General features: G+C 34.5%; 1 protein-coding gene across 3 annotated transcripts in view; it reads left to right on the top strand.

Annotated features, from left to right (window-relative positions):
- JAK2 (Janus kinase 2) overlaps positions 1–26,002 on the top strand; it is a 147,628-nt gene that overhangs the window by 108,660 nt on the left and 12,966 nt on the right. For all 3 annotated transcript variants that reach the window (XM_028117334.2, XM_028117335.2, XM_088019163.1), the window contains 12 exons: positions 2,452–2,609; positions 4,422–4,533; positions 6,662–6,848; positions 7,483–7,610; positions 9,642–9,776; positions 10,863–10,950; positions 14,719–14,846; positions 15,600–15,738; positions 17,415–17,566; positions 17,717–17,867; positions 18,697–18,833; positions 25,777–25,966. In XM_028117334.2, the coding sequence (XP_027973135.1) occupies positions 2,452–2,609; positions 4,422–4,533; positions 6,662–6,848; positions 7,483–7,610; positions 9,642–9,776; positions 10,863–10,950; positions 14,719–14,846; positions 15,600–15,738; positions 17,415–17,566; positions 17,717–17,867; positions 18,697–18,833; positions 25,777–25,966 (1,705 nt within the window). The remainder of the gene's footprint in view (positions 1–2,451; positions 2,610–4,421; positions 4,534–6,661; positions 6,849–7,482; positions 7,611–9,641; positions 9,777–10,862; positions 10,951–14,718; positions 14,847–15,599; positions 15,739–17,414; positions 17,567–17,716; positions 17,868–18,696; positions 18,834–25,776; positions 25,967–26,002) is intronic.

Genomic DNA, 26,002 nt, shown 5'->3' with positions numbered 1-26,002 from the left:
GAGCTGACAACTTGAGGCCCCACTCCTCAGTTCGCCCCCAGAGAAAAGCAGTCAATCACTCCCGTCTCCCTGGTCTCCAGCCACACTCTGTGCTCACCCGGCCCCTATGGCCGAGCGTTTCTGTCTCTGGCACGCGACCCCGTTTGGAGTCTCCAAATCCGGCACATTCCTGCGGTGTGCTCCCGTGCCTGTGTCTCCCTGGATCTGCTGCTTGTTGGGTCCCTGCTGGAGGAGCAGTGGGCCGACTGTGCCACGGATCCCGATTTATGACCACCCCTCACTGAGAGCTCATTCCTCGGCTCCGTCTTTGCAGCTGGCTTCCCCGCTCCGGAACCTGGGAGCTCTGCCGCACTCAGGCACCCCCCGTCTTTCTGTGACCCCGAGGGTCCTGAGACCACACTGTCTCAGCGAGGGTCCCCCCCCGCTTAGACACTGGAGCGATGTCCCTCGGCGGAGCCGACTTCTAAAAGTTCCGATTTTGTGCTCCGCGGCTCTAGCACTCGCTGGTAGTGGGCTGATGGAGCCTCCTTCCCCCTGTGGTCTGTCTTCCCAAATATCGCCCGGATTCACTTCTCCGCAGGTCCTATCTTCCGGAAAGTGGTAGCTTTTCTGTTCAGAGAGTTGCTGCTATTCTTTTCTTCCATCTCCTATTGAGTTCATAGGTGTTCAGAATGGTTTGATCCCTATCCAGCTGAATTCCTGGGACCAGTCAAAATTTAGGTCTCGTCCTCCTCCGCCATCTTGCTCCCCTCCGAGGGAGAAAATCTTAATCAGGCTCCATGCCCAGTGTGGAGCCAGACATGGGGCTCAGTCTTATGACTCTGCGGTCGTGACCTGAGCAGTCATGACCTGAGCCGAAATCTAGAGTTTAGACCCTTAACCCACTGAGCCACCCAGGCGTCCCTAGTACCTGTTTTTATGGCCTATTGTGCTAGGTAAATACCTGTTATAGTTCTGATACATCACACACTTCTCTCATTATGCTTTTTGGTATAAATCTGTAGTCTGTGTTCTCATTATGACTAAATATTGTTCATTGCTGAGGCAAGTAGTATTCTGTAATCACATTTCCATTCTTGTGCAAGTTTTGTTTTTCTGGGGGCTCATCGTTACTTCAACTTTTTTCCTTTGTATGAATCTTTTCTCTGTATCTCTTTCTATTCCTTATGAGAACTCTATGAAGTAGCTCACTTTTCAACACATCCTTCCACATAGTCAAACATTATATCACTTCTGTTTCTTTGCCGGAAAAGTCCCTTCTTGATCACTGGTTTTGCTGTCTCTTCTGGACGGGTAGCTTTTTAGACCATGCACAGCTGTAAGCCTTGGGCATCCTTCTCTTACCGTCCTGGGAATTATTTTGTCTGTCTTTTCTTGGATCCCTGGTTTCTGAATCTCATATTTGTCTTATTTTCTGCCAATACCTGTTGGTATTTTTGTTGGGATTGTGAGAAATTAGAAAATAATTTAAGGAGGATTTTTACAACTGTATGATGTTGAATTTTCCTATCCAAGAACATGGTAAAATCCCTGTATTCAAATAAAAAGTTGCATTTTAACAATAGTGTTTTGAAGTGTTTCTAAAAATGATTTTTCACTTTTTTTGGTGAATTTTAATACTAGATACTATTTTTGTGTGTGTGCTGGTGTAAATGAGGCTATTTTTTTCATTATATAGTCTAATTGACTATTTTTTCTGTATGTGAAAAGCTGTTTTTTGTATCCTACTATCTTAATGAATTATCTTTGTGTGGTAGTAGTTTTGGGTTCCCTAAGAATACAGTCATGTAATTTCCAAATTGAGATAGTTTTATCTCCTTGTTTCCAATTTCTATTCTTATATTTCTTTCTGTGGCCTAATTATGTTAATTAAATACAATGCAATGCATTATTAAGATTGGGCTTTCCATCTTATTCCTTATTTTAGGAGAAGTTGCTTCTTCCATTAAATAAGGTGTTTTTCCATTAAATTAGATACTGCATTTTAGGGTGATTATATGCTCACTTATGTATGTATGATACAATCATAAGATACCTGTATATGATTTTGGTTTATACTACATACCTTTGAACTTATAGTATGAATGTTTTAACCTTAGCGATGTATACTTGGTATGTGAAAATAAATGCTCATTTCTAATTAGTACCAACTTTTAGATGACTGACATATTTGTCTAATACGGTTATTGGGAAATAAAGTAAAATTATGGATGAAAAGTGAACTGGAAAGATGTGATAAGCCCATATTTGAGAGGGTCTTAAATATCATACACAAGAATTTATAATTCAGATTGGGTAATTGGGAGCCATAAAAGACATTTGAGTAATTTAGAAGAAAATTAATTTAAGGGAATTAATCTAACACCATGAAGTGAAGAGAATTTTCAATATGTAACATGCAGTTGACTTTTTAAATGATACTTATTATTTCTTTTTCTTTTCTCTTTTTAGGAAATTGAACTTTGCTCATTAAGAGAAGCTTTGTCCTTTGTGTCATTAATTGATGGCTATTATAGATTAACTGCAGATGCACATCATTACCTCTGTAAAGAAGTAGCACCTCCAATGGTCCTTGAAAATATACAAAGCAACTGTCATGGCCCAATTTTGTGAGTAATAACTGACTTTAAAAGTAAATTTTTAAAAAGTCATTGAGATACTGACAAAGAGAATTTTACATAATGAAATGATACACGTAGGTTTAGGAGTTGAGGAACAAAATACCACCTTAATGTGACCAAAACTTCTTTTTTTTTTAAACAAAAGTCTATTTGCAATCAGATTACATAATAATTAGAATTATATAGGGTATCATTTGCTATCTGTATCCCAATCTATAATACTTCTAAATTGTACAGTCTGACATTTTTTTGCCGTGGTGTGTTTAAGTAATTCTTAGGTGTTAATTTTTTTTAAAAAATCCTCCAATTTATATTTCATTAATTTTGAAATACTGCAGAGGAACCACAATGCAAAATTTGATAATCGTTATTATTTTTGGATAATCCCGCTCCTTCTAGTGAAAGCTTTGAACACAAGATGTATATGATGTCCCTATTTCTAAGGCTAATGCTGTGTAGTACTCTCTGCAGTGATGAAAACGAAGATGTTCTGTTTCTCTGCTGTGTAATACAGTAGCCACTAGTGTAACTGAAGAACTGAATTTTAATTTATTTTATTTAATTTATTAATTTTTTTTTAAGTAGGCTTCATGCTGGGCAAGGCTTGAACTCACAACCCTGAGATCAAGACCTGAGCTGAGATCAAGAGTCAGATGCTTAACTGACTAAGCCACCCATGTGCCCTGAGGAACTGAATTTTAAATTTAATTTAATAACTTTATATTTAAATAGCAACCTGCAGCTACTAGCTACCATATGGATCTGCACAGTTGTAGACCTTTACTTGAATACTGGATAAAGCCAACGATCATGCATAACTTCTGTTTTCCCCAAGTCCTAGTTCTCTCTCAGCCAATATGTACTTTAGTGACTGGCACCAGGCTTGAAAGACTTGAGCAGAAGAAGTAGTCTGGGTTCGTGAGCATATGTGTCTTGACCTTAACCTACCCTTAATTAAATATTTGAGAAAACATATCCTGACTGATGTTTAAGACTTGATTCTGTCTATACCTCTTATCTGTTTAATAATAAGTATTGTTATAAAAAAGTTACACTACTTGAACATTCTATAACTTAGGTGGTTAGTATTTAAAAACTCCTACCATTTCTTTCATTCATGTGTTATTTATCCACCCATTCAAGCGTTATTTCATTTATTTATAGAATATTTACTGGGTACCTAATATGTGCCACTGGTTTATGTATGAGAAATACAGTAATGAATGAAACAGATTTTTCCTGCTTTCATACAGATTACATTTTGACTTTTCTTTCAAGATGTTCAGCTTCAATACAACATATAGCACATTTTGAAAATCAGTAGTCTTTGTCACTTGCCATAGGTCTTCTATTATACTTTGGTATTATATTAAATATTAAAATAATGCGTATACATTTTTATATTAGTAGTTTCTGTGGTAGAAAAGACATAAGTGTTTTACAATATATTGTTTGCATGGTTAAATGAAGTTTTATGGGAGTGAGTATGGTTTTTAAAATACTAAATTTTTAATTAGAAGGCAGAAAACTCAAATGAATGAAATGTTCTTAGTGGTTTTGTGGGTCTTATGATACCTTTTATTTGTTTTTAAAATCCGTTGAATTGGTTTGAACTTATTGCAAAATACCTTGGCGCAGCAGTGTTTTTCCTTGTAAGATAACTGATAAACATATAAAGTAGAGGAAACTTATAAAAATTCTGAGACTTTTAGATTTGACTTTTGATCTCTTAGATGACATTTTGGTCTTAATGTCATGGCACTTGTCACATTATCATTCAAGTTACTTCTTTACCTTTAGAATGGATTTTGCCATCAGTAAACTGAAGAAAGCAGGTAATCAGACTGGACTCTATGTACTTCGATGCAGTCCTAAGGACTTTAATAAGTATTTTCTGACTTTTGCTGTAGAGGTTAGTATTTCACATTAATGGTAACATTTTTTTTTTTTTTTAATTTTATTTCCCACTCCACTTCTCTCCTCTGGCAAAGATAACATCTTTATTTAGTTTGTGTAATTTCCCCTTCATGTTGATCTACCATTGTTTCTTTTTTTAATACTCAGAATTACAACTCTGGATATGATAACTAGCATAACAATGCTTAGTTTACCTCAGGGATTCCGTATCAATAAATAAGATATAATTTCTAGGATTTATATAAAAATATGAAATTATTTATAATGTCTTTATTTGGAATTTATTTTCTTTTTTGATGTTTGGATGTTACTAGTGTGTCATATTTTTTCAAGTCTCTCCAAGTCTCCTTTCACAAAAATGGAGATCTTTACGAAAACACACAGAACTAAATGAATCAAAAGCAAATTTTGCTTTTACTGGTAATGGCTACAGGATTAGAGTGAAATAGGTTGATAACAAACAAACATAGCACTTTTAACTAGTGGTTTTCCAGTATTAAGAATAACGCTCTACATTGTGTATGTCTTAAGGATAAAACTACAATAAAACCACACTGTTAATACAGAGAATTTTAGATCTTGTCTAAGATTGTTTATTACCCAAAATATTTAAAAAGATACTGTCACTTATAAGGCAGTTTCATGGTATAAATCTTGAGAAACTTTACTGCAGCTTCCAAATTTATCTTACTTTTTAAAAGTATAGAAAGTAAGGATTTGGTAATTCAATTATTTTAATTTTTAGAAAATGCATTCATATTTAGCATATAGAGTAAATTAATTGTCCATAAATACATAGGGTAGGTTACTCAATGCGTTTAGCATTGTATAATACTAATAATCTACCCTAATTTCATTGTATTTTTTTACCATAATATATAACAGTCCATTATATTCAATTATCAATTCACAATGTGTTTTTCTATGTTTACTATATTTGCTCAGCCTCATATGAGGGCTGTTACATTAGAGAGTGTATGATATAACCCTGCGTTAAGAAATGTATCTTTTGGAAAAAGTAGGAAGATATACCTAAAAAGTATTAAATTGATCATGGTAATTATTCAGTATAGACAAATGTAGACAATAACAGAAAAGGTTACAATTAAGAAAGTGCTTTTTTTTTTAAGATTTTATTTATTTGAGACAGAGAGAGAGTGAGCACAGGGAGAGGGACAGAGGGTGAGGGAGAAGGAGACTCCCTGTTGAGCAGGGAGCCTGATGTGGGACTCCATCCCAGGACCCTGGGATCATGACCTGAGCCGAAGGCAGACGCTTAACTGAGTGAGCCACCCAGGCGCCCCAGCGAGCACTTTTAGGGTAGGAAGGACTTAAGGTATTTTGTCCATTTTATTTTATAAATGGTTCCAAGGAGATTGAATATGCTAATAAGCTCAAAAAATAGATGAAGAAGTTCATAGTATAGTACATAAAGCAAACATTGAAAAGCTGAAGAATATTAAAATCACCATATGAGAGGTAACTATGCAGATACAGTAGTGGCACAATGAATGGGTAATCACCTTTGCTTGTGAGATGGGGTCAGGGACCTCACAGAAAAGATGATACTTGAACTGAGTGTTAAGAAGTGTCTAAAAGTCCATTGCTGAGAAGGAGAGGATGTATATTCATAGGTAGAGAGATAGCAAGTTTATCAAGACATGAAACAACATGGCATTTGCTTGAAATTCTTAAAGTCGCTTAGTATACCTAGAACATAGGTTGTAGGTTGGCAGTGGTAGAAGGTGAAGTTGGAGATGGCATCAGAAGCCAGCTCATGGAAGGCCCTATGTTCTAAAATAGTTTTAGATTTTATCTTGTAGATGATGAAAAACTGTTAAGGATGGTATTATTATTGTTAATTATCATTGCTATCTTACTTGCTTTTTAAGAAGACCAACTGTTAGGCCATTTATGGTAGGGTACATAATTATAATCAGATACGTTTTGAGGAACCAGGCACTCCCATCACCCTACGTAGTACCCAGTACTACGTCAGGATTCACAGTTCAAACGTCTAAATGTTCTGTTGGCTGTTTTTGTGATAACATTTTTGTCACAATAATTATTGTTTTGACCATTGTAATTTTTCCATCTGTCTCTTTATAATTAAACTTATATAGCGAGAAAATGTCATCGAATATAAGCACTGTTTGATTACAAAAAATGAGAATGGAGAATACAACCTCAGTGGTACCAAGAAGAACTTCAGTAATCTTAAAGATCTTTTGAATTGCTACCAAATGGAAACTGTTCGCTCAGACAGTATAATTTTCCAGTTTACTAAATGCTGCCCCCCAAAGTTGAAAGGTAAAATAATTTTCTTATTCATTTTAAGATACTGGTCATGGATTGTGTATATGGTAGAAGGCATCTTTAGTATATTTCTTTCAAAGGAAATATAAAAGAAGCAGCTCTAAAAACAAAATTTTGTCTCATTCTCTTGTATAAGCATCCTCAGATAGGATTGTTCAGTTTGATTTAGGTTGTCTAGACATGACCTGAAATTCTGTAATTCTAAAAGGGTAACCGTGTGGTATAAAATCCATCACTTATTGAACTGAAAGACTCCACTACCAAATTTTCATATATTGTTCTAAGTAAAAACTTTCATACTCTTTTAGAATTTTAATTTCTATAGTTTTAAAATAAAGATAGTAAGATTGGAAATCTCTTGAAATAACAGGTTTATTAAAAATTATTTGAAAAATTGTATTAGTTAAGGAAATCATTACAATTTTGAATGTTTGAGATAACTGGTTAAAATACATCAAAGTTCAATGAGTAAATTCCTAAAATAAATTTCTGTTTATTAAAAAAATTAACTAAGTTTTAAGTGTTTTTTATATATAGAACACATTTTATTTTACTCCTTTGGAGCAGTTTATACCCTAAACGTGTTTTGGTCATATACATCTTTTCATTGTTTGTTTTTTTTTAACAGATAAATCAAACCTTCTAGTCTTCAGAACCAATGGCGTTTCTGATGTTCCAACATCACCAACATTACAAAGGCATAATAATGTGAACCAAATGGTGTTTCACAAAATCAGAAATGAAGATTTGGTGTTTGTAAGTCATTAGATGCTAATTACTATCTTTTTGTCCTTTTAAAACAACTTTTCTTAATTTCCTATCCCACATTACATTCATGTGACATTTGGAGTTATTCTGTTATAACCTATAAATTCAAAAATTTATTTCAGTTTAAATATTTTTATTTCTTGTGCAAATGTGATACCAAACTTGAGTTAGAAATTAGCAAAACTAATTATTTTAAGAATGGAATTTTATTCTCTTTTTAAGAATTTAAGAATATTCCTTTATGAATCTTAATTTAAGAATTAAAAATCTTTGTCTACAAAAGACCTGTGTCTTAATTCTCAAGTTCTCAAGAAAGGAAGGGAAATGCAAGGGGTTAAAAATAAAGAAGGAACTGAAAACAAAGTGTACATAAAAGCTGCCGTTTGGGCTGCAGGATGATGTTGGGGGGTCGGGATTAGTTTCACTAATCAGGGGAATTAAGATCTCAAAGCAACACAAAGAAGGGCCAAGCCTTAAGACCTACATAAGACCAGGAGTTAAAAGTGAAACCATCTCTGAATAAAGCCAGGACCCTCAAGTAAGTACGTCCTTAGTGAAACAACATGGATTATCAAAAATTCACCCACTAGAAAAAGAAGAAAGGGAGTGTTGTCTGTTTTAGTTGGGCTCTTGGGAAAAAAGTGTCTCCTGAGAATTTGTAACCATAAGCTTTTCAGTTTAGATTTCTTTATATCACCTGCATAGTCTGAGAAACCCTAAGCCAATAAATTAAAATAAAAAGTGGTATTCTCCTAGTAGTACCCTGTGATGCTTGGAAGAAGCAAATACAAAATCTTTTTGGAAGAACTTACTCTTGACCTGGGCCATCCAAGATCCCTTCAAATAAACTACTCTAAACATGAGATTTTAGTCAAAAATTTTAAAACATACAGGGAAATAACTCAGGATTAAGCGAGAGTCAGCAGACCAACAAACATCAAAATTAGACCTCCAAGAACTTTTCAGATTGACATGATAAAATACATATATATGTTTAAAGATACAAATGGAGTTGAAAACATGGAAAAGAATCAAGACATTATCAAAAAGACCGGAACGATTTGGAGGAAGAAAAGTATAGAATTGAAAAAATATGCTCATTGACATTAAAACAAAATAGACAAGTTTGAGAGCAGATTACTCATGGTTGAAGGAAAATTAGTGAATTGCAAAATAAATCTGAAAATTATTAAGATGCAGCAGATAGGGAGGAAGAAATGGAAATTATGAAAGAGAGCTTAAGGGACAGGAGAGGGGAATGAGAAAGACCAACTGATGTCTGAGTCCTTAAGGAAACAGTAGATAGAATTATACAGAATTATAAAGACAGGAACCCCGCACGTGAGTAACAGCAAACAAGACTTGCTACATGACCTAACATCACAAAACTAGGAACAGTAGAGCTTCAGTTTGGACCATAGGCAGCCCTACTTCAGAGTGTAGCCTTTCAACAATTATTTTGTAAAGACATGCAAGAAATGCTAGTAATAGTAGTAAGTAGACCAACACTTACTGAGCATTACTTTATGTCACGGACTGCACTCAGTGCTTTTCATGTATTCATCCATTTATGTTCATAACAATACTGTGGAAAAACGATTCTCCCCATTCCTCAGATGAGGAGACCAGGACAGCGGCAGCACAGAGAGATACAGTAGCCTGTCCGAGGTCACACAGCTAGGAAGTGGTGATAAGGAACAGTCCACATTCTGCCTTCACAGACCATACTGTACTGCCTTTCTCTATTATGAGAGGCAGACAAAGAAAAATATATGTAAGTAAGTGCAGGTAAACACTGACACTCTGAAAAAGCGATAATTATAGCTAATTTTAGGGGGTTTAAGAACATGGTGGAACCAAAATGCACTTTATTCATTAATCCTTCTGTCTTTTATTACAGAATACAGATTAATATTTGCTCATGGATTTTTAAAAACCCTTTGTAATTAAACGTATTTCCTAATTCCTACATCTTTCCTCATCTTTCCTCATTCTTTTTTTCTCTTTTTTCTTTTGAAGAATGAAAGCCTTGGTCAAGGCACTTTTACAAAAATTTTTAAAGGTATAAGAAGAGAAGTAGGAGACTATGGTCAACTACATGAAACAGAAGTTCTGTTAAAAGTTCTGGATAAAGCGCACAGAAACTATTCAGAGGTATGTATATTCTTTGTGTAGCTCGTGTAGTTTCTGATATTTAAACATATGCTCTCGTATTGACACACATTCATGCATGCAGCTTTCCCAAACTGCAATTTTTTAAAGTATATATATCAAGGACCTTTCTGAGGACGCTTTCTGGGGGAGGCTATAGAAGATTATAGAATTTTTTGATAATTTATTTCCAAACTAATTACCCTTAACACACTGTATTGTGGGTATTACTACCTCTCTGCATATATTAAGGCAGGAACTTTCAAACTGGCTCTCTGAAGTTTTATGGGTTCCACAGATTTCCTTCACAGTTTATTTTTAAAAAAATTTTTGAAAGGCACTGTACTAAAGAACACTCTAGGTGAAATATGGATGCCTCTGGGCATTTTCCAGAGATGCTAGCCAGCAGAAGGCCAGTTGTTAGTTGCTAGGGGTCCTTAACATAGCAAGACATCACCAAACGTGACATAACAAACATTTATGACACTTAAAATGTCTTAAATGATATTAGTGGAAGCTGACGTGAAACATCTGAGTGAAAGTTTTTCTAATCCAGAGTACCACAGTGATGATGAATGTGATCTTCAACTGTCCCCAGAAGTTCTAGTCAAAGGTTGGTTGAGTTAGAGTGATATTAATACCATGCCCATCCCCTGACATAATTGTCATGATATTTTATCTGCACAGAGAACATTCTTAATCCTTTGAGAAGTTATTTGAAGCTCTCATCCATTTATTTGAGTCCCTATCACTGTCTCTGGTGTCTGCCTCTGTGCCCTCCCCCAGGTGCTAGGCGTCCAAGGCTGTTGATCTTGCAGCATTCACCTGGCCCTGTGCCACTACTGCTCTCTCTTTGTTATTTCTTATTCCAGGCTTACTCAGGGGTTTCCTCAGAATGAACTCGAGCATCGAAGTTGATTGCAGTTGCAGGTACAGATAAGGGAACCGGAGCAGCCTTATCTGTAGTCCTGCTGAGAATAGGAGAAAGTGCATTTCTTGTACAGCGGACAGTATCTTTCTGACCTATGAACATTTATAGACACAAACAATAATTCTTTTACATTTTTTTGATGTTTTTCTTTTCCTTAGTCTTTCTTTGAAGCAGCAAGCATGATGAGCCAGCTTTCTCACAAGCATCTAGTTTTAAATTATGGAGTATGTGTCTGTGGGGAAGAGAGTAAGTAAAACTACAGACTTCCTTATGTCAATGTTATACCTTCTCAGAGCATCTATTTTTGTTTATATAGAAAATTCAATTTCAGGATCATAACTAAGTATCACTATAAACCATAATTTAAGAAGAGTTAAATATTGTTGAAATCAAAAACATCGAAAACTGTTCACTTTTGTCTTCTAAAAAAGGAAACCAGTGAATGAAATTAAAATGCAGAAGACAGTTAACATACCTTATGTTAAAATACCCAAACAGTAGAGTATTATACTAAATAAATGTCTTAGAATCTTTTCTGGTAACCATAGCAATATGAATTATGGCTGGTTCATTATCATTGGAATAACCGGCTATTTTACTACAAATTTTTTTTGAATTGTAAAAAAAAACATATAAATAAATGATAGACTGAATTTTTAATGGAACTGACTAAAATGATTAGATGTTGAGACTTGATATATTCTGTTTTTAAATTTAGACTACATAAAAACTCAAGAAGTTTACATTCAGAAAATTACATAATTCTTCATTTTCCATTAATAATATGGATGAAATATGCATTCATTATTATGTAACATTTCTTCATATTTTTGAAAATTGATATTCTTTTCAAAGGCAGCGAATTTCAAATCTGTTCTTTGGAGGTATTTCAGGTATCTTGGGGTTGATGAAGTGAGAGTAAATCTACCTACAGTCATGGAGACTTCTGCTCACTTATTCCCAACTAGAGTAGTTCTGTATTTATCTTTTTTATTTATTGATATTTCTCATAGTTTTCCATTTAGGGGAAGAAAATATGTTTTTTTTTAAAGTTTGAAACAGTGTTTCAGAGCATGTAATTCCAGTTCTTATGCTTGCTTTTATATTTACTTCATTGATTCTGTGATGTACTTTTTTCACATTTAAAAATACCTGAAATTGGGAGTGTGATATAATCAATAACATGTCATAATTTAATTTTTTTTCTTTTACGACACATAAAATAATGAGATGACAATCAGTGGTATCTCTAAAACATAATAGGTCTTAAATGCCACATAAAAAAGTTTTATTAAGCTTTTGTTCATTGTAATTCTTATATATTTATTCTTTCTTTTCTTTTCTTTCTTTTTTTGCCACTTGCCATGACGTAAATTTACCTGTGGTCAGTTCTTAATTATTGGTATATGGATTGTTCTCTAAATTAACTGTGGGTAGCAAAACATTCTTTAAATTTGTTTTAGTTACCCAGCAAGGTCTAAAGTCACTAACTTTTGTCACTAACAACAAAGTTGTTACATACAAGTCAAACTAAGTAATTTTAATATTAGATCAAGCAGAATCACAATTTGAGGTAAGATCATGCATTTTATTTATTTTATTTTTATTTTTATTTGGGGGAGGGAGGGGCAAAGAGAGAGGGGGAGAGACAATCCTAAACAGTCTCCACGCCTAGCAGAGAGCCCAACTCCGGGCTCAACACAGGGCTCGATCACACAACGCTGAGATCATGGCCTGAGCTGAAATCAAGAGTCAGAGGCTTGACCAGCTGAGCCACCCAGGTGCCCCAAGATCATGCATTTTATTTTATTTTTAAAGATTTTATTTATTTATATGATAGAGAGCGCACGAGCGGGGTGAGGGGCAAAGGGAGAGGGAGAAGCAGACTCCTTGCCGAACAGGGAGCCTGATGTGGGACTCCATCCCAGGACCCTGGGATTATGACCTGAGCCGAAGGCAGACACTTAACCCACTGAGACACCAAGGTGCCCCAAGATCATTCATTCATTTATTCATTTTATTTCTTTATTTCTTTATTTACTTACTTATTCGAGAGAGAAAGTATGCGAGAGAAAGCACGAGCAGGGTGGGGGAGAGGGAGAAGCAGGCTCCCCACTGAGCAGGGAACCCGATGCAGGGCTCGATCCCAAGACCCTGGGATCATGACCTGAGCCGAAGGCAGACGCTTAACCGACTGAGCCACCCAGGCACCCCAAGATCATTCATTTTAAAACAAATGTGAAACATAGGCATGTGTGAAGTATAGGCACTTAACCTCCTGGGCCAGGAACTAACATGGATTACAATGTGAAAGTCTGTCAGAATTTCTTTAAAGATATATATAGTGATGCCGTGGTTAAATTTTTTGCTTGAATTTTTTTGGTTTTTATTTTATCTTAACTTTCCATTTTTATAATTTAAAAAAACCAAGTCCTTTTTTTTCTCATTTATATAACTTATTGTTAATTATGCGGTAGAAACAATAAAATAATCTCACTAAGTTTAGATTTGAAATTGAGAACCTGAGCTTATTGCATTACAAATTTGTACTAGATGACAATAAATAAACCCTACTCCCAGTTTAATTATTGAACAAAATGTCTTACTGTAGAAGGAGTCTTGGCTTTCTGAAACTTGGTCAGTACTGGAAATTTTTATCTGTTTTAAAGGCAGGACTGTTTTAGGGCGCCTGGGTGGCTCAGTTGGTTAAGCAACTGCCTTCGGCTCAGGTCATGATCCTGGAGTCCCGGGATCGAGTCCCACATCAGACTCCCTGCTAAGCAGGGAGTCTGCTTCTCCCTCTGACCCTCCCCCCCTCATGTGCTCTCTCTCTCTCTCATTCTCGCTCTCTCAAATAAATAAATAAAATCTTTAAAAAAAAAAATAAAGGCAGGACTGTTTTAGAAGCAAAATATATCTTAATAGTGTATTAAAAGTACACTTTAAAGGTAGAGCAATGCAAAACTAATTTTTGCTTTTTTGCAGCATAAATTAAAAGGATGAATGGAATTCAAAGTCAAATTTTCTTTAATACCTGCAAGAATAGACTTGCTATAAATTTTTATGTGTAGAAGAAGAATTTCAGGAAGTTTTGATGTCTAAATACAGTAGTCCCTCCTTATCTGCAGCATATTGTTCCAAGACCCCCAATGGATGTCTGAAACTGAGGATAGTACCCAACCTTATATACACTTAAGTTTTTTCCTATATATACATACCTGTGATAAAGCTTAGTTTATAAATTAGGCACAATTAGAATGACAACAATAAGTAATAATAAAATAGAACAGTTATAGCAATCTACTGTAATAAAAGTTTATGTGAATGCGGTCTCTCTCTCTCAAAATATTGTATTTATACCGTACTCACACTTCTTTGTCTTGTGATGATGTGAGATGGTAAAATGCCTATGTGCTGAGACGAAGCGAGGTGAATGACGTAGGTAGGCACTGGGGTGCAGCATTAGGTTATTACCTCTGACCGTAAGTCGGAAGAGGATCATCTGCTTCTGAACCTGTTGACTATGGGTAGCTGAAACTCTGGAAAGCAAAACCACGGATAAGCAGGGGGCACTACTGTAGTTTCATGGAAGAGAAATTAACTTGGTGACAAATTTTCATTTGTTTAAAAAATGCAGCTGTAATTCAGTACTAATACATAGAGGCATGCTGGATAATATTATATAAATGTAAATAAAAAAATTTATAGTAACATAATAATGACAGTATGTAACATATAATGTGTATATATGTTATATATAATTATGTAATATATGTAATTATATATAATATTGTGTGTATGTAATTGTTTAGATTCCTGCATCTTGCTGTTGTGAATAAACTGAACCCCAAAATACAATGGTATATGCTGTTAAGCTTTCTTTACAAGTGAATTTCTGCATAATTTAATCTCTTTATAATACCCAGATATAACTGTATATGTATAAAAGTTTAAAATTATATATGTTTTTATCGTATGTGTACTTGAGCCTTTTATTTTTATATTTTAATGCAGATATTCTGGTTCAAGAGTTCGTAAAATTTGGATCACTAGATACATATCTGAAAAAGAATAAAAATTCTATAAATATATTATGGAAACTTGAAGTGGCTAAACAGTTGGCATGGGCCATGCATTTTCTAGTAAGTAAGAAGTATAATTTTTTATCAAAAACTTACGGTTCTATCTTATGAAGCAGTGTAGACAGTTTCTTGACTCAGGAACAAGAAATATATAAATAAATCTGAGTCATTTAAAATAATCTGTGAGTTGATGAATGAGATTATTTTAGGCATATATTTATTTATGTAAAATCATGGTTTTGAAAGAGTTTTGTCATTCTATCAGTTTCTTAACATTGCTGATAAACAGTCTGTAGTTTGTGTCACTTGGCTTCAGAGAATTTAATAAAAAATATGCAGACACTTGTGTTAGTCATGGATCGCAGAAAATGCCTTGTTATGGTATTTGTGGGCAGTTGGACATTTTGTCCAGTGGGAAAGCAGTATTGCCGTAGAGGTTGAATATCAGAGGGCCGGCCGGTGATCAGACTCCTCCGAGTGCACCTGTATCTTGCCACTGGACAGAAACAGTATTTACTTACTGTTTAGAAATGCATACTGTTCAGGACCTCAGGTTTAGAAAGTGAAGTGGCATTGGTAGTTTTCATATATTCTTTTTATTATGGGCGTAGATTGTTGTGTCGTTTGAGAAGTAAAACAGAAAGCACGGTGCTGCCGTAAACCTTTATTTCAAAGCATGCTTCCAAATTAATGTTTATTAGGTAATACTGCCCTATTTTTTTTTCTTTAAATCCATGTTGGGACCTTGGATATACTAAGTTTTCAAATATTTGTAGATTGATATTTGAATGTTTGTGCATTTAACTTTAATAGGAAGAAAAAGCACTTATTCATGGGAATGTGTGTGCCAAAAATATTCTGCTTATCAGAGAAGAAGACAGGAAGACAGGAAATCCTCCTTTCATCAAGCTTAGTGATCCTGGCATTAGTATTACAGTTTTGCCAAAGGACAGTAAGTTCTATAAGAAATGCATTTACCTTTTCTTTTTCTTTCTTTCTTTCTTTTTTTTTTAATTTGAGTATAGTTGACACACAATGTTACATTAGTTTCAGTGTACAACACTAGGGATTCCACATCTCTACTTGGAGAGTAGTGTAAAAAGCATGTTGTTAATTTTTTTCTCAATCTCTGTTATTGACATGTTCTTGATCAATAATAAAATTTAACTACCATTTTTAGTAGTCCATGTTATCATGGACTGCAAAATGATTTTTTAAAACAGTTTTAATCCCTACTTGAATGGAAGATCAGATTTTATCCATTTTTTAATGTGAAATTTTCTAATACATTCTTTGAGCAACAAGTAAATTGTCTAAAATTATTCTTTCTTCAGTCCTTGAGTAAAAACTTGAGAAGATATATTATCTACTTTGAGATCTTATTTAATTATTCAGCTAATTCTGACTTTTAAAAACTTCAAAAAATTTTTTCGTTTGTGTTTGTTGCCCTTCTATTTAATACTATTAAAGTAAAAATTTCAGTCACATGCAGGAGTTTATTTTTGGTACAAATAATGTAATTGTATCTCATTATCTTAGCTAATTTCTCTAATTGAATGTTCTAAATGTAGACTCTAAATTGATCAACTTTTGTGCATTGATGTATCCTATTTAAGCCCACAGTATTGAAACTTGATAGCTTATCTGACAGTGAAGACAGATAATAGGGCAGAAAATGTTATAGGATTTTGGAACTTATATTCAGGGAAATTTTACTCTTTGGAATGGAAATGAAGAAGGAGAAAATTTATTCATCTGGTTAAAGAGAAAGGAACCTGTACTCTTTAATCTCTTAATTATACAGCAAAAATATTCATATTGCTTTACCAAAATATACCAAAAGATGCAACAGATTATCCTTCATTCTTATATATCATTTTATATATTTTATCTATTTCTCATGCCAGATTACCAGAAGGTGGATTTAAAATTGCTCCCTCATTGCTTGAATAGCATTTTTCTGATGGGGTCAAAGACCATAGCAACTTTATTGGGAAATTGCATGATCTTAGCAGAAACTACCTATATCAATTCCATATTCATAGTATCTTGGTATAATTCAGTCATTCATCTGCCTGTTGGTCCTTGTTTTCTCGTGTATATGTTAGAATTTCCACTGCTGTTTAATCATTAGAAGAGCTCAGAATGTTAACATTACCTTTATTACTTACACATTGTAAAGAAATTACAAAAAATCCAAAGGCAGTTTAGGACAAATTTTACGGAAAAAACTTTTTTTGAATGCACAACTCATAGCAAGGGGTAGAGAGAGTAGGACGTGAGCTGAGACATGATGGCTTAATGGAAGGAAGTTTAGTTGACCGGGGATTTGTTGTATAAGATTCTAATTCTCTCCATGCTACTAACAAATTTTGTGACTTTGGGCAAATTATTCAGTCTTTATGGGTCTCAGTGTTACCATTGTTAAAGCTGAGATATTAGATGCTCTCAAAGGTCCCCTCTAGCTCATAAGTGTATATACCTGCTTGTGTGATGCGCACAACACACGACCCCAGACAAATAAAGAAAGACCTGATTATTCAAATCAGCTAGAAAATTATTTGCATATAAAAGAATTGTTTACTTGGGTGAACCATTTTACCATACTTTATTCCTATCGTTTAAAAGTTCTTCAGGAGAGAATACCATGGGTACCACCTGAATGCATCGAAAATCCTAAAAATCTAAATTTGGCAACAGACAAATGGAGTTTTGGTACCACCTTGTGGGAAATCTGCAGTGGAGGAGATAAGCCTCTGAGTGCTTTGGATTCTCAAAGAGTAAGTTTATATTGACTGTGAAGTTGGAATTACTCTGTGATCCTTGAATTTCGTTCACATGACTTGATATCTTTTTAGCCTGTCTGATGTTAAAGAAGAAGCTTGATATCACATTCTACAATTTATTCTCATCTGGTTCTTTAATTATAGAAGCTACAGTTTTATGAAGATAAGCACCAGCTTCCTGCACCAAAGTGGACAGAATTAGCAAATCTTATTAATAATTGTATGGATTATGAACCAGATTTTAGACCTTCTTTCAGAGCCATCATACGAGATCTTAATAGTTTGTTTACTCCAGGTATGTATTGATGGGATAGTCTTATTGATTTTCCAGCCAGCTTTCTGTCTTTATTGTATTTAACAAATCTTTACTAATTTTGTAATCTCTTGCAAGAAGTTACTTGATGTCTTTTTTTTTTTTTTTTAGTTTTTATTTTAATTCCAGTTAGTTAACATACAGTGTTATATTAGTTTCAGGTGTACAATATAGTGAACCTTCATATCTTTTAGACCCTCTTAGTTTCTTATGTTCATACAACTTTTCCTACTTTATACATATTCTAGTCTTCTTGATTAAACAGTCCCTCCATTTTTAAGAGAAGCTTCTTCTTCAGTAACCTGGTTTTAGTTTACCAATTAATGAATAGTGTACTCTAGAAGTCTGTTTGGCTTATTTGACTTTTTAAAAGCAATTTTTTAAACTACTCGTATATTTTATAATTGAGTGGTTTTCTAAACATGAAGTAGATGTGTATTCGTTTGTCCAGTCCTTTAAAATATGTAGCTAAATGTGCATATGTCTGACCCATAGGTATTTCTTATTCCAATACTACTTGCCATTCTCATCAAAAAAGTCAAAATAATATAATCTTACTTTATAAATTCTAAAGCTGCCCATTTTGGAAATTATTTATCCTTTGCAAAAGTCTTTCTTAAAAGCCTGTTAGGTTATGGGTAGTAAGAAAAGACTTGTTAATACAGCTTAAACTATTAGAGTTGTCCTGTGTCAGTTTGTATGTAGTATTTCTAACTCATTCTGATTATTTTGGTTAGCTTGAATATATAGCATTTTAACTCAGAAAATGTAATTTGCCAGCTTATGGTAGTAATATACTTTATTTCTCCAGATTATGAACTATTAACAGAGAATGACATGTTACCAAATATGAGAATAGGTGCCCTAGGGTTTTCTGGTGCTTTTGAAGACCGAGACCCTACACAGTTTGAAGAGAGACACTTGAAATTTCTACAGCAACTTGGTAAGGTAAGATGTCAGAAGCTTTTTAAATAGCATATAATCCTAGAACATTTTATTTTGAAAATAAAGGCTTTAGGGACACCTAGGTGGCTCATTTGGTTAAGTATCCAACTCTTGATCTCAGCTCAGGTCTTGATCTCAGGGTCAGTAGTTCAAGCCCTGCATTGGGTGCAGCATGGAGACTACTTAAAAAAAAAAAAAAAGAAAGACTTTAGAGATTCTCTAAGATTCACTTTACACAAAATTTAGGGAGTGTTTATAGAAAAAAGGTTTAGTCATCGGTTATTGGAGAAATGCTGTGTTAAATAAAGAGCTCTTTTTACTGAAGAACCTCTTGGAACCTTTAACATGTGATGTGCATTGAACATCTTTAAAAGGATGATGATTAGGCAGTATTTCTTCTATTGATTTGACCATGGGACTCTTTCTTGGTAGAAGTGCTTTAGTTATATAGTAGAGAAAGGAATAATTAAACCTTTCTACCCATCTCCTTTTATAGTCATCTTAGGGTGAAATAATTAATCTCATTGTCCAGAGTCTAAATGTTGACTGGACTGTGTTTGTTAACAAGACAGAGTTTCTATCTGCTAAAAGTCACACAGTCATGCCTAGACTTTATATTTTAAGTAAGACACCCAGGAAAAGCTTAGTTCTTAGCAGGTCCAGTTAAAGTGGTAAGCTTTCTTTCTTCTCATAAGCTTGTTAGTGTAGACTTCTGTACCTTGTGGCTTACAAATTGGAAAGAGAAGATCCAGGCCAAAACCAAATATTTATTATCACCTAGTTTAGGAATTAGAAATTTGGGAGCAACTGAGCTGGGTGGTTCTAGCTCAGGGTCTCTCACAAGACTGCAGTCAAGTTGTCCAGGCTTTGCAGTCTCATTTGAAGGCTTGACTGGGGGAGGATTTACTTCCAAGCTCGCTAACATGGCTATTGACAGGCCTCAGAATATCTGCTTCCCATATTAATTATGTGGGCCTTTCTGCAGGGCTGCCGCACAGCATGGCAGCTGAGAGCACACATCTCAGGTGGGAACCATGTCTTTTTATAACCTAATCTCAAGAGTGGCATCTCATCACTTTTGCCGTATTCTGTTCATTATAAATGAGGTGATAAATTCCGCCTACAGTCAAGGGGAAGGGATTATAAAAGAGCATGAATGTCAAAGGTAGAGAACATTGGAATATATCTTAGAGGCTGCCAGCCACACTGCGCATCTTGGCCATAACTCTATGTTGATAGCATCAATTTCTTTTTAGTATACAGTGTGTCCAAAACTTATCAAACCTTTTTGTCATCTACTCCCCCAACCTTCCACCCCCAAAATTTATCTATTGACATCTCAGAAAGTGATCTTTAGAACAGTTTGGGAAGTGATGCTTTCAACTTGAGTAACATCTTCATTTCACAATGAGAAAAATTAAGGTCCAGAGAGGCTAAGTAACTTGTCTGTGGTCAAACAGCCATATAGTAGCAGATGTGAGGTCAGAACCTTCCCCTGTTCCTACTCCTGTGCTATCTCCACTATCTCACTTAAGTATTTGTTTTTGTTTGTGTGAGTACGCTTCAGTTGCATTATCTTCTATTGTTATCTTTTTGGGGCAAGTCATAGCATATGAAGAGATAAAGAAAATAATTATTTTATTTCACCAGGGATTACATTACAAAATTGTTTATGGAAAAGGCAGAAATTAGTGTAACATGACTTATTCATGGGTTTATTGTTGAATAAATCTCGATTTATTGTTAATTATATGCAGATATTTTCATGACCAGAAACACTAGTCATTAGACTAGTAACCATAGTCACTAGTCACAAAATCATGAAAACCTTAAAAATAATTTTCTGTTATTCTGAATAAGCCATTTAATTTCTCTCATACTTAGATCCATCCTTTAATGTATATTATTATATATCCTAGAGATCTTTTTTGGTAGACTATACAGAAAGTTTTAGAAAATAGAATCCAACTTATTTGAAGTAAAGGGAACGATCTGTAGTGAAATTTCATTATCTTCAGTTGATGTGGCTATTTTTAATCTTCTTAATTCTTATACTTTTATATTTTCCCAGCTGTTGATATGAACATGAATATATGAACTTTTGTTTAAGACCATTTTCTAGGAAAAAATATCAGTGTTTCAAATTTCAAAGTCCAAAGTGGATTCCTTCACTTTAGGAGTCAAAACTTTTTAAACAAGTGAATGAAAATTTAAAGGGCAGTCAAAAATGAGACATCTTTGGGAGGGTCTGAATTACTTCTAGATTTTTTGGGTTTGTTCCCCTGAAGTGATGTGGCTTCTATATACAAATATTTGAGTTCTTACAAAATGCTAGGTGCTCTGCTGGTCACTGTGGATATGGGATATAGCCATTGCCTTCATAGAGTTTACAACTTAGTTGGAGGAGGTAGATTACAACTAACAATTACAGGACAGTGTAATAAGTATATACTGTATTTAAATTTCATACTGATCACAATTTCTAAAATTTTCAGAATATGTGAATTGGTACAAGTGTCAATAAGGTAATTTCATGTATATTTATTCATTATTCAAATATTGAGATACCACATAGTTTTCTAATTACAGGTTGCTTTTTCATGTAAAATTCTACTAATGTAGGCCTAATTTTGGTTATTTTAAGAATTTTTAAAAAATAGGATGCAACACTGTAGTGTTATTCAGTAATTGATTGGAATTTGTTTAAAATTATCCAGAAAGTATTCCTAAGTTAAACAGTTATGCAGTAGATTGTAGTCTACTTATTTATACAAGAATATTATAAAAATTAATTTCAGGGGGCGCCTGGGTGGCTCAGTTGGTTAAGCAACTGCCTTCGGCTCACGTCATGATCCTGGAGTCCTGGGATCGAGTCCCACATCGGGCTCCCTTCTCGGCAGGGAGTCCGCTTCTCTCTCTGACCCTCCCCCCTCTCGTGTGCTCTCTCTCTCAAATAAATAAATAAAATCTTTAAAAAAAATTAATTTCAGGAATATTATTTTGCATTATTAGGGTATGTTCCTTTTTTTAGAGAATTCCTTATTCTTCATAATTACCCCTTTATTTATTCTTTATTAAATGTGAATGTGCTTTTTCATAGACTGAGGTGGTATCTCATTGTAGTTTTGATTTGTATTTCCCTGATGCCGAGTGATGTTGAGCATTTTTTGAAACATAATTCTAAAAGTGAATATGCTATATTTACAACATTCCCCATTATCACAGCTTTGAGTTATTTCCTTTTTCTTTTTAACATTTTTAGTTTTTTACATAGTTCTTTGGATTTAACATTATTTTAAACATAATGTAAATCAAGGAGACTATAGGGATGGCATTTTCAAAATATATTTACAACCAAATATATTTCTCAGTAATTTAGTTTGTGGGAAATTAAAGGAAAATGGTATGGTCTTTAGTTAGTGGTAGCTATTTTAATGTGGCTATTTCCTAGCTGCATTTAATACGGTAATATTAATTTCATCTTTGCTTATTTGAAAGAATTGATGTGTTCAGTGGGCTCTCTAGCTATTTTATTATTGAATCTAAATCCAAAATGCCATCCCTACAAAAGTGCTCACATGTCACCTCTTCATTTTATAAAAACACAGCTCTTGATATATATACTGTGTTCATTTATTCTTTTCAATTAGCAGCAGGGTAAAAATATGCACAGGAGGAATTTGTACTTAAAATTATTTTGGTATTTTTTAAGACAACAGAAATAATGGTATATTTTAATTTAATACTCAAAAAGAACTAAGAAAATATTGCAAAACTTTTCTTCTGCTACTTGAATTCTAAAATGTGTATTTTTGTGATTTTATTTTATACTTGTGTCCTCATATACTTATATTCTTTACTCTTCACCTCAATTAAAACCTAGATTTTTTTTTTTTAAAGATTTTATTTATTCATAAGAGAGAGAGAGGGGCAGAGGGAGAAGCGACACGGGACTCCATCCCAGGACCCTGGGATCATGACCTGGGCCAAAGGCAGATGCTCAACCATCTGAGCCACCCAGGCGCCCAAAACCTAGATTTTTTGAAATCCTCTTTATTCCCTATTCCTCCATGGTCCAAGATCTGGGACATACAGATCTGGACCTTGCTGCTACTACTCTTCAAATATCAGACTATCAGGCATCATTAATAGTCCTGCCTGAATATGGTTATTCTTCTCTCCTCATCATTGGTCATTGTCTTGGTCAATGCTCCACATTCCTTGGGTACTTTTGGTATTCGTTGTTTTCATCTTCACCTTGCCCCTGCCATTATTTTGGCTACCCATTCAATACCCTTTTTAAATTCCTCAACTTCTCTACCTCAAATCTGTGTCTGTGTTAAATGAGTACACTTTGAATTCTGTAATCCCTTATAATAATCTTCCTTATGAAATATCAGACCCTGAATTCTCCCTCTCTGACTATAAGTTTGTTTTTTTAGTTTTTTCCCAACACATAAATCTTTCTTTGATATCTCTGTTATTGCCAGTGTCTTTGACCCTTTCTTCTTCCTGAAGCCTATTAGCTACCTTCTAGATTAAGCTCTCCTTTTCCACACTAGGTAGACCTCCTGACAGATCACTTAAATTCTGCTTCCACTAGTATTCACAGTTCTGTCACCTTCCCTCCCTTGATGATGTGTTTTACTTTCCCTGTCATTTCCTCATATAGGAACAATAAAATTCTCAATTATTTTTTTCTATTTGTGTTTTCATCTCTCAAACACCGTGAGAACAAATCAGATATAAATGTTTATTGTCTCTGTTGCAAATTGATTTCCAACATTGGCTGGTACTTAGGACTCTTTTTATAGGTAGTTCTTTTATTCTCCCTGATTTGATTTCTTCTGTGGTGCCAATTCCAAACATTCTCATTCCTTCTGGTTTCCTGTCCTAAATCTGTTTCTTCACTCTCAGTGTTTGCCTTTATCTTCTTTCAAAAGAAAATAGAGGCATTCCAAATTAAAACAGTGAGATTGATTTGTGTCTATCAACTTGACAAAGATTTAGAAAAATTACAGTGTTTAGTGTTGGCAGGAATATGATAAAATTGACATTTTTTCCACTGCTATTAGAACTTAAATCTGTGTCCCTTTCAAGAGAGCTTCTGCTGCAGCAGGTATCGGGGGCCTTTGAAATGTCCATATCCTTTGAACTGCTAATTCCATTTATAAGATAATATCCTTAAGAGAGATGTACACAGCTATTTATGAATATCATAGAAATGACATGAATGTATTTTTAAAACTTTTCTTAACGTTATATGTTTATATTTTCAATTTAAAAAATCAGTACATTCATAATATACAGTAATTAAAAATAATATTTTCAAGAAATATACAGTGGCATTGGAAAATAAATTTTATGGGCACTTCGTTAAGTAGGGGGAAAGAATATAAAACTGTTATTTCCCACTTGGGTTTTTTTAAAAATATGTTTTGGAATAATTTCTTAATAAGGCAATATGAAATAGATATTTTATTATCCTCCATTTCAAGGAGGAGATAGCTGGTATTACAGAAGGAAGTAACTTGCCCAAGGTCCCAAAGAGAATAAGTGGTGGACCAAGATTCTAGCCCCAGTCATCAGACTCCAGAGTCCCAGGTCTTGTCGACTTTATTATGTGGTCTTTGTAATTAGAGAGACTTAACTTTGAGGACTAACATATGGTCTGTTTTTTTTTTTAATTGACTTTTAAGTATATAACTGGAAATATAGTCACTTAGAATCTTGTAGCTCAAAGACTACATTGTTTTATTTTTTAGAAATGTAGTAATACCATAATATGCTAATTTGATTAATGCAAAAAACTAATACTTAATTTTAAATGTTATGTATCAACTTATCAATTCTATATAGACAATAAGTCTTAAATAAAAAGAGTAGATTTCTTTGAAGACTGACCTTTAAAAAAATGTGGGAACATCCCCATAGGCTAAAAATTTCTTCTTCTTTTTTTTTTTTTTAAAGATTTTATTTATTTATTTGAGAGAAGGAAGAGGGAGAGCCCAGAGGGAGAGTGAAAGGGAGAAGCAGACTCCCCACTGAGCAGAGAGCCCAACATGAGACTCCATCCCATGACCCTGAGATCATGACCTGAGCTGAAGGCAGATGCTTAACCGACTGAGCTGCCTAGGCGCCCCTAAAATTTCTTCTTTCCTTGAGCAAATAAATCAACCTTGTATTAGTCTGCTCAGGCTGCCATAACAAAATACCATCACTGGAGGCTTGAAGAACAGGTATTTATTTCTTGTAGTTCTGGAGGCTGAAAGCCTAAGGTTAAGGTGCTGGCAGGGTTCAGTTTCTAGTGAGGACTCTCTTGGCTTCCATATGACCACCTTCTTGGCTGTGTCTTCACATGGCAGAGAGCTCTGGTGTCTTTTCCTCTTTTTATAAAGGCACCAGCCATATCGGAATAAGGCCTCATCTTTATGATCTCATTTAGCCTTTATCACCTTTTCACTGGCCCTGTCTTCAAATACACTCACTTTGGGGGTTAAGGTTTTCTCATAGGAATTTGGGGGGAGCACAGACATTCAGTCCATAACAGACCCTTCCTTGTTCCATCCAGTTCACTGTCAGTGACATCAAAGGGCATATTATGAAGCAGCAAAGATCTTCTTGGAAGTTAGTGATAGAGATTTAGGAATTCCCTGACATGTCTCTTGGCTTATCTTAATAATTCATGTTCATGATTTGTTTAAAGGCCTTTCTGAAGTTATTTATATTTCAGCCTGTAATTTCTTTTGAAGAAATTAAATTTATAGGTTTACTACCTACCTGTTGAAATATTATTTCTTTTTCTTATCCTAAAAGTTGCCTAATGTAAGTTTAGGCATACATCTGCTAATTCTAGCTACTGTATACTGAATCATCTATATAATTTGAATTTATTAGTAGTTTGTCTAGAAGACTTGAGATCTTTATCCTACTGTGATGTGTTTAGGGTAATTTTGGCAGTGTGGAGATGTGCCGGTATGACCCTCTACAAGACAACACTGGGGAGGTGGTGGCTGTGAAGAAGCTCCAGCATAGTACTGAGGAGCACCTGAGAGACTTTGAGAGGGAAATTGAAATCCTTAAATCCCTGCAGCATGACAACATTGTGAAGTACAAGGGAGTGTGCTACAGTGCTGGTATGTTGACCCATTGAAACCTAGTTTGAACTCAAG

Source organism: Eumetopias jubatus, unplaced genomic scaffold (genome assembly GCF_037043125.1).
Source record: "Eumetopias jubatus isolate StellerSeaLion01/CBP00866 unplaced genomic scaffold, mEumJub1_p1.0 scaffold_15, whole genome shotgun sequence".
Lineage (NCBI taxonomy): Eukaryota > Metazoa > Chordata > Mammalia > Carnivora > Otariidae > Eumetopias > Eumetopias jubatus.
This window is presented reverse-complemented; position numbering and strand designations above follow the sequence as displayed.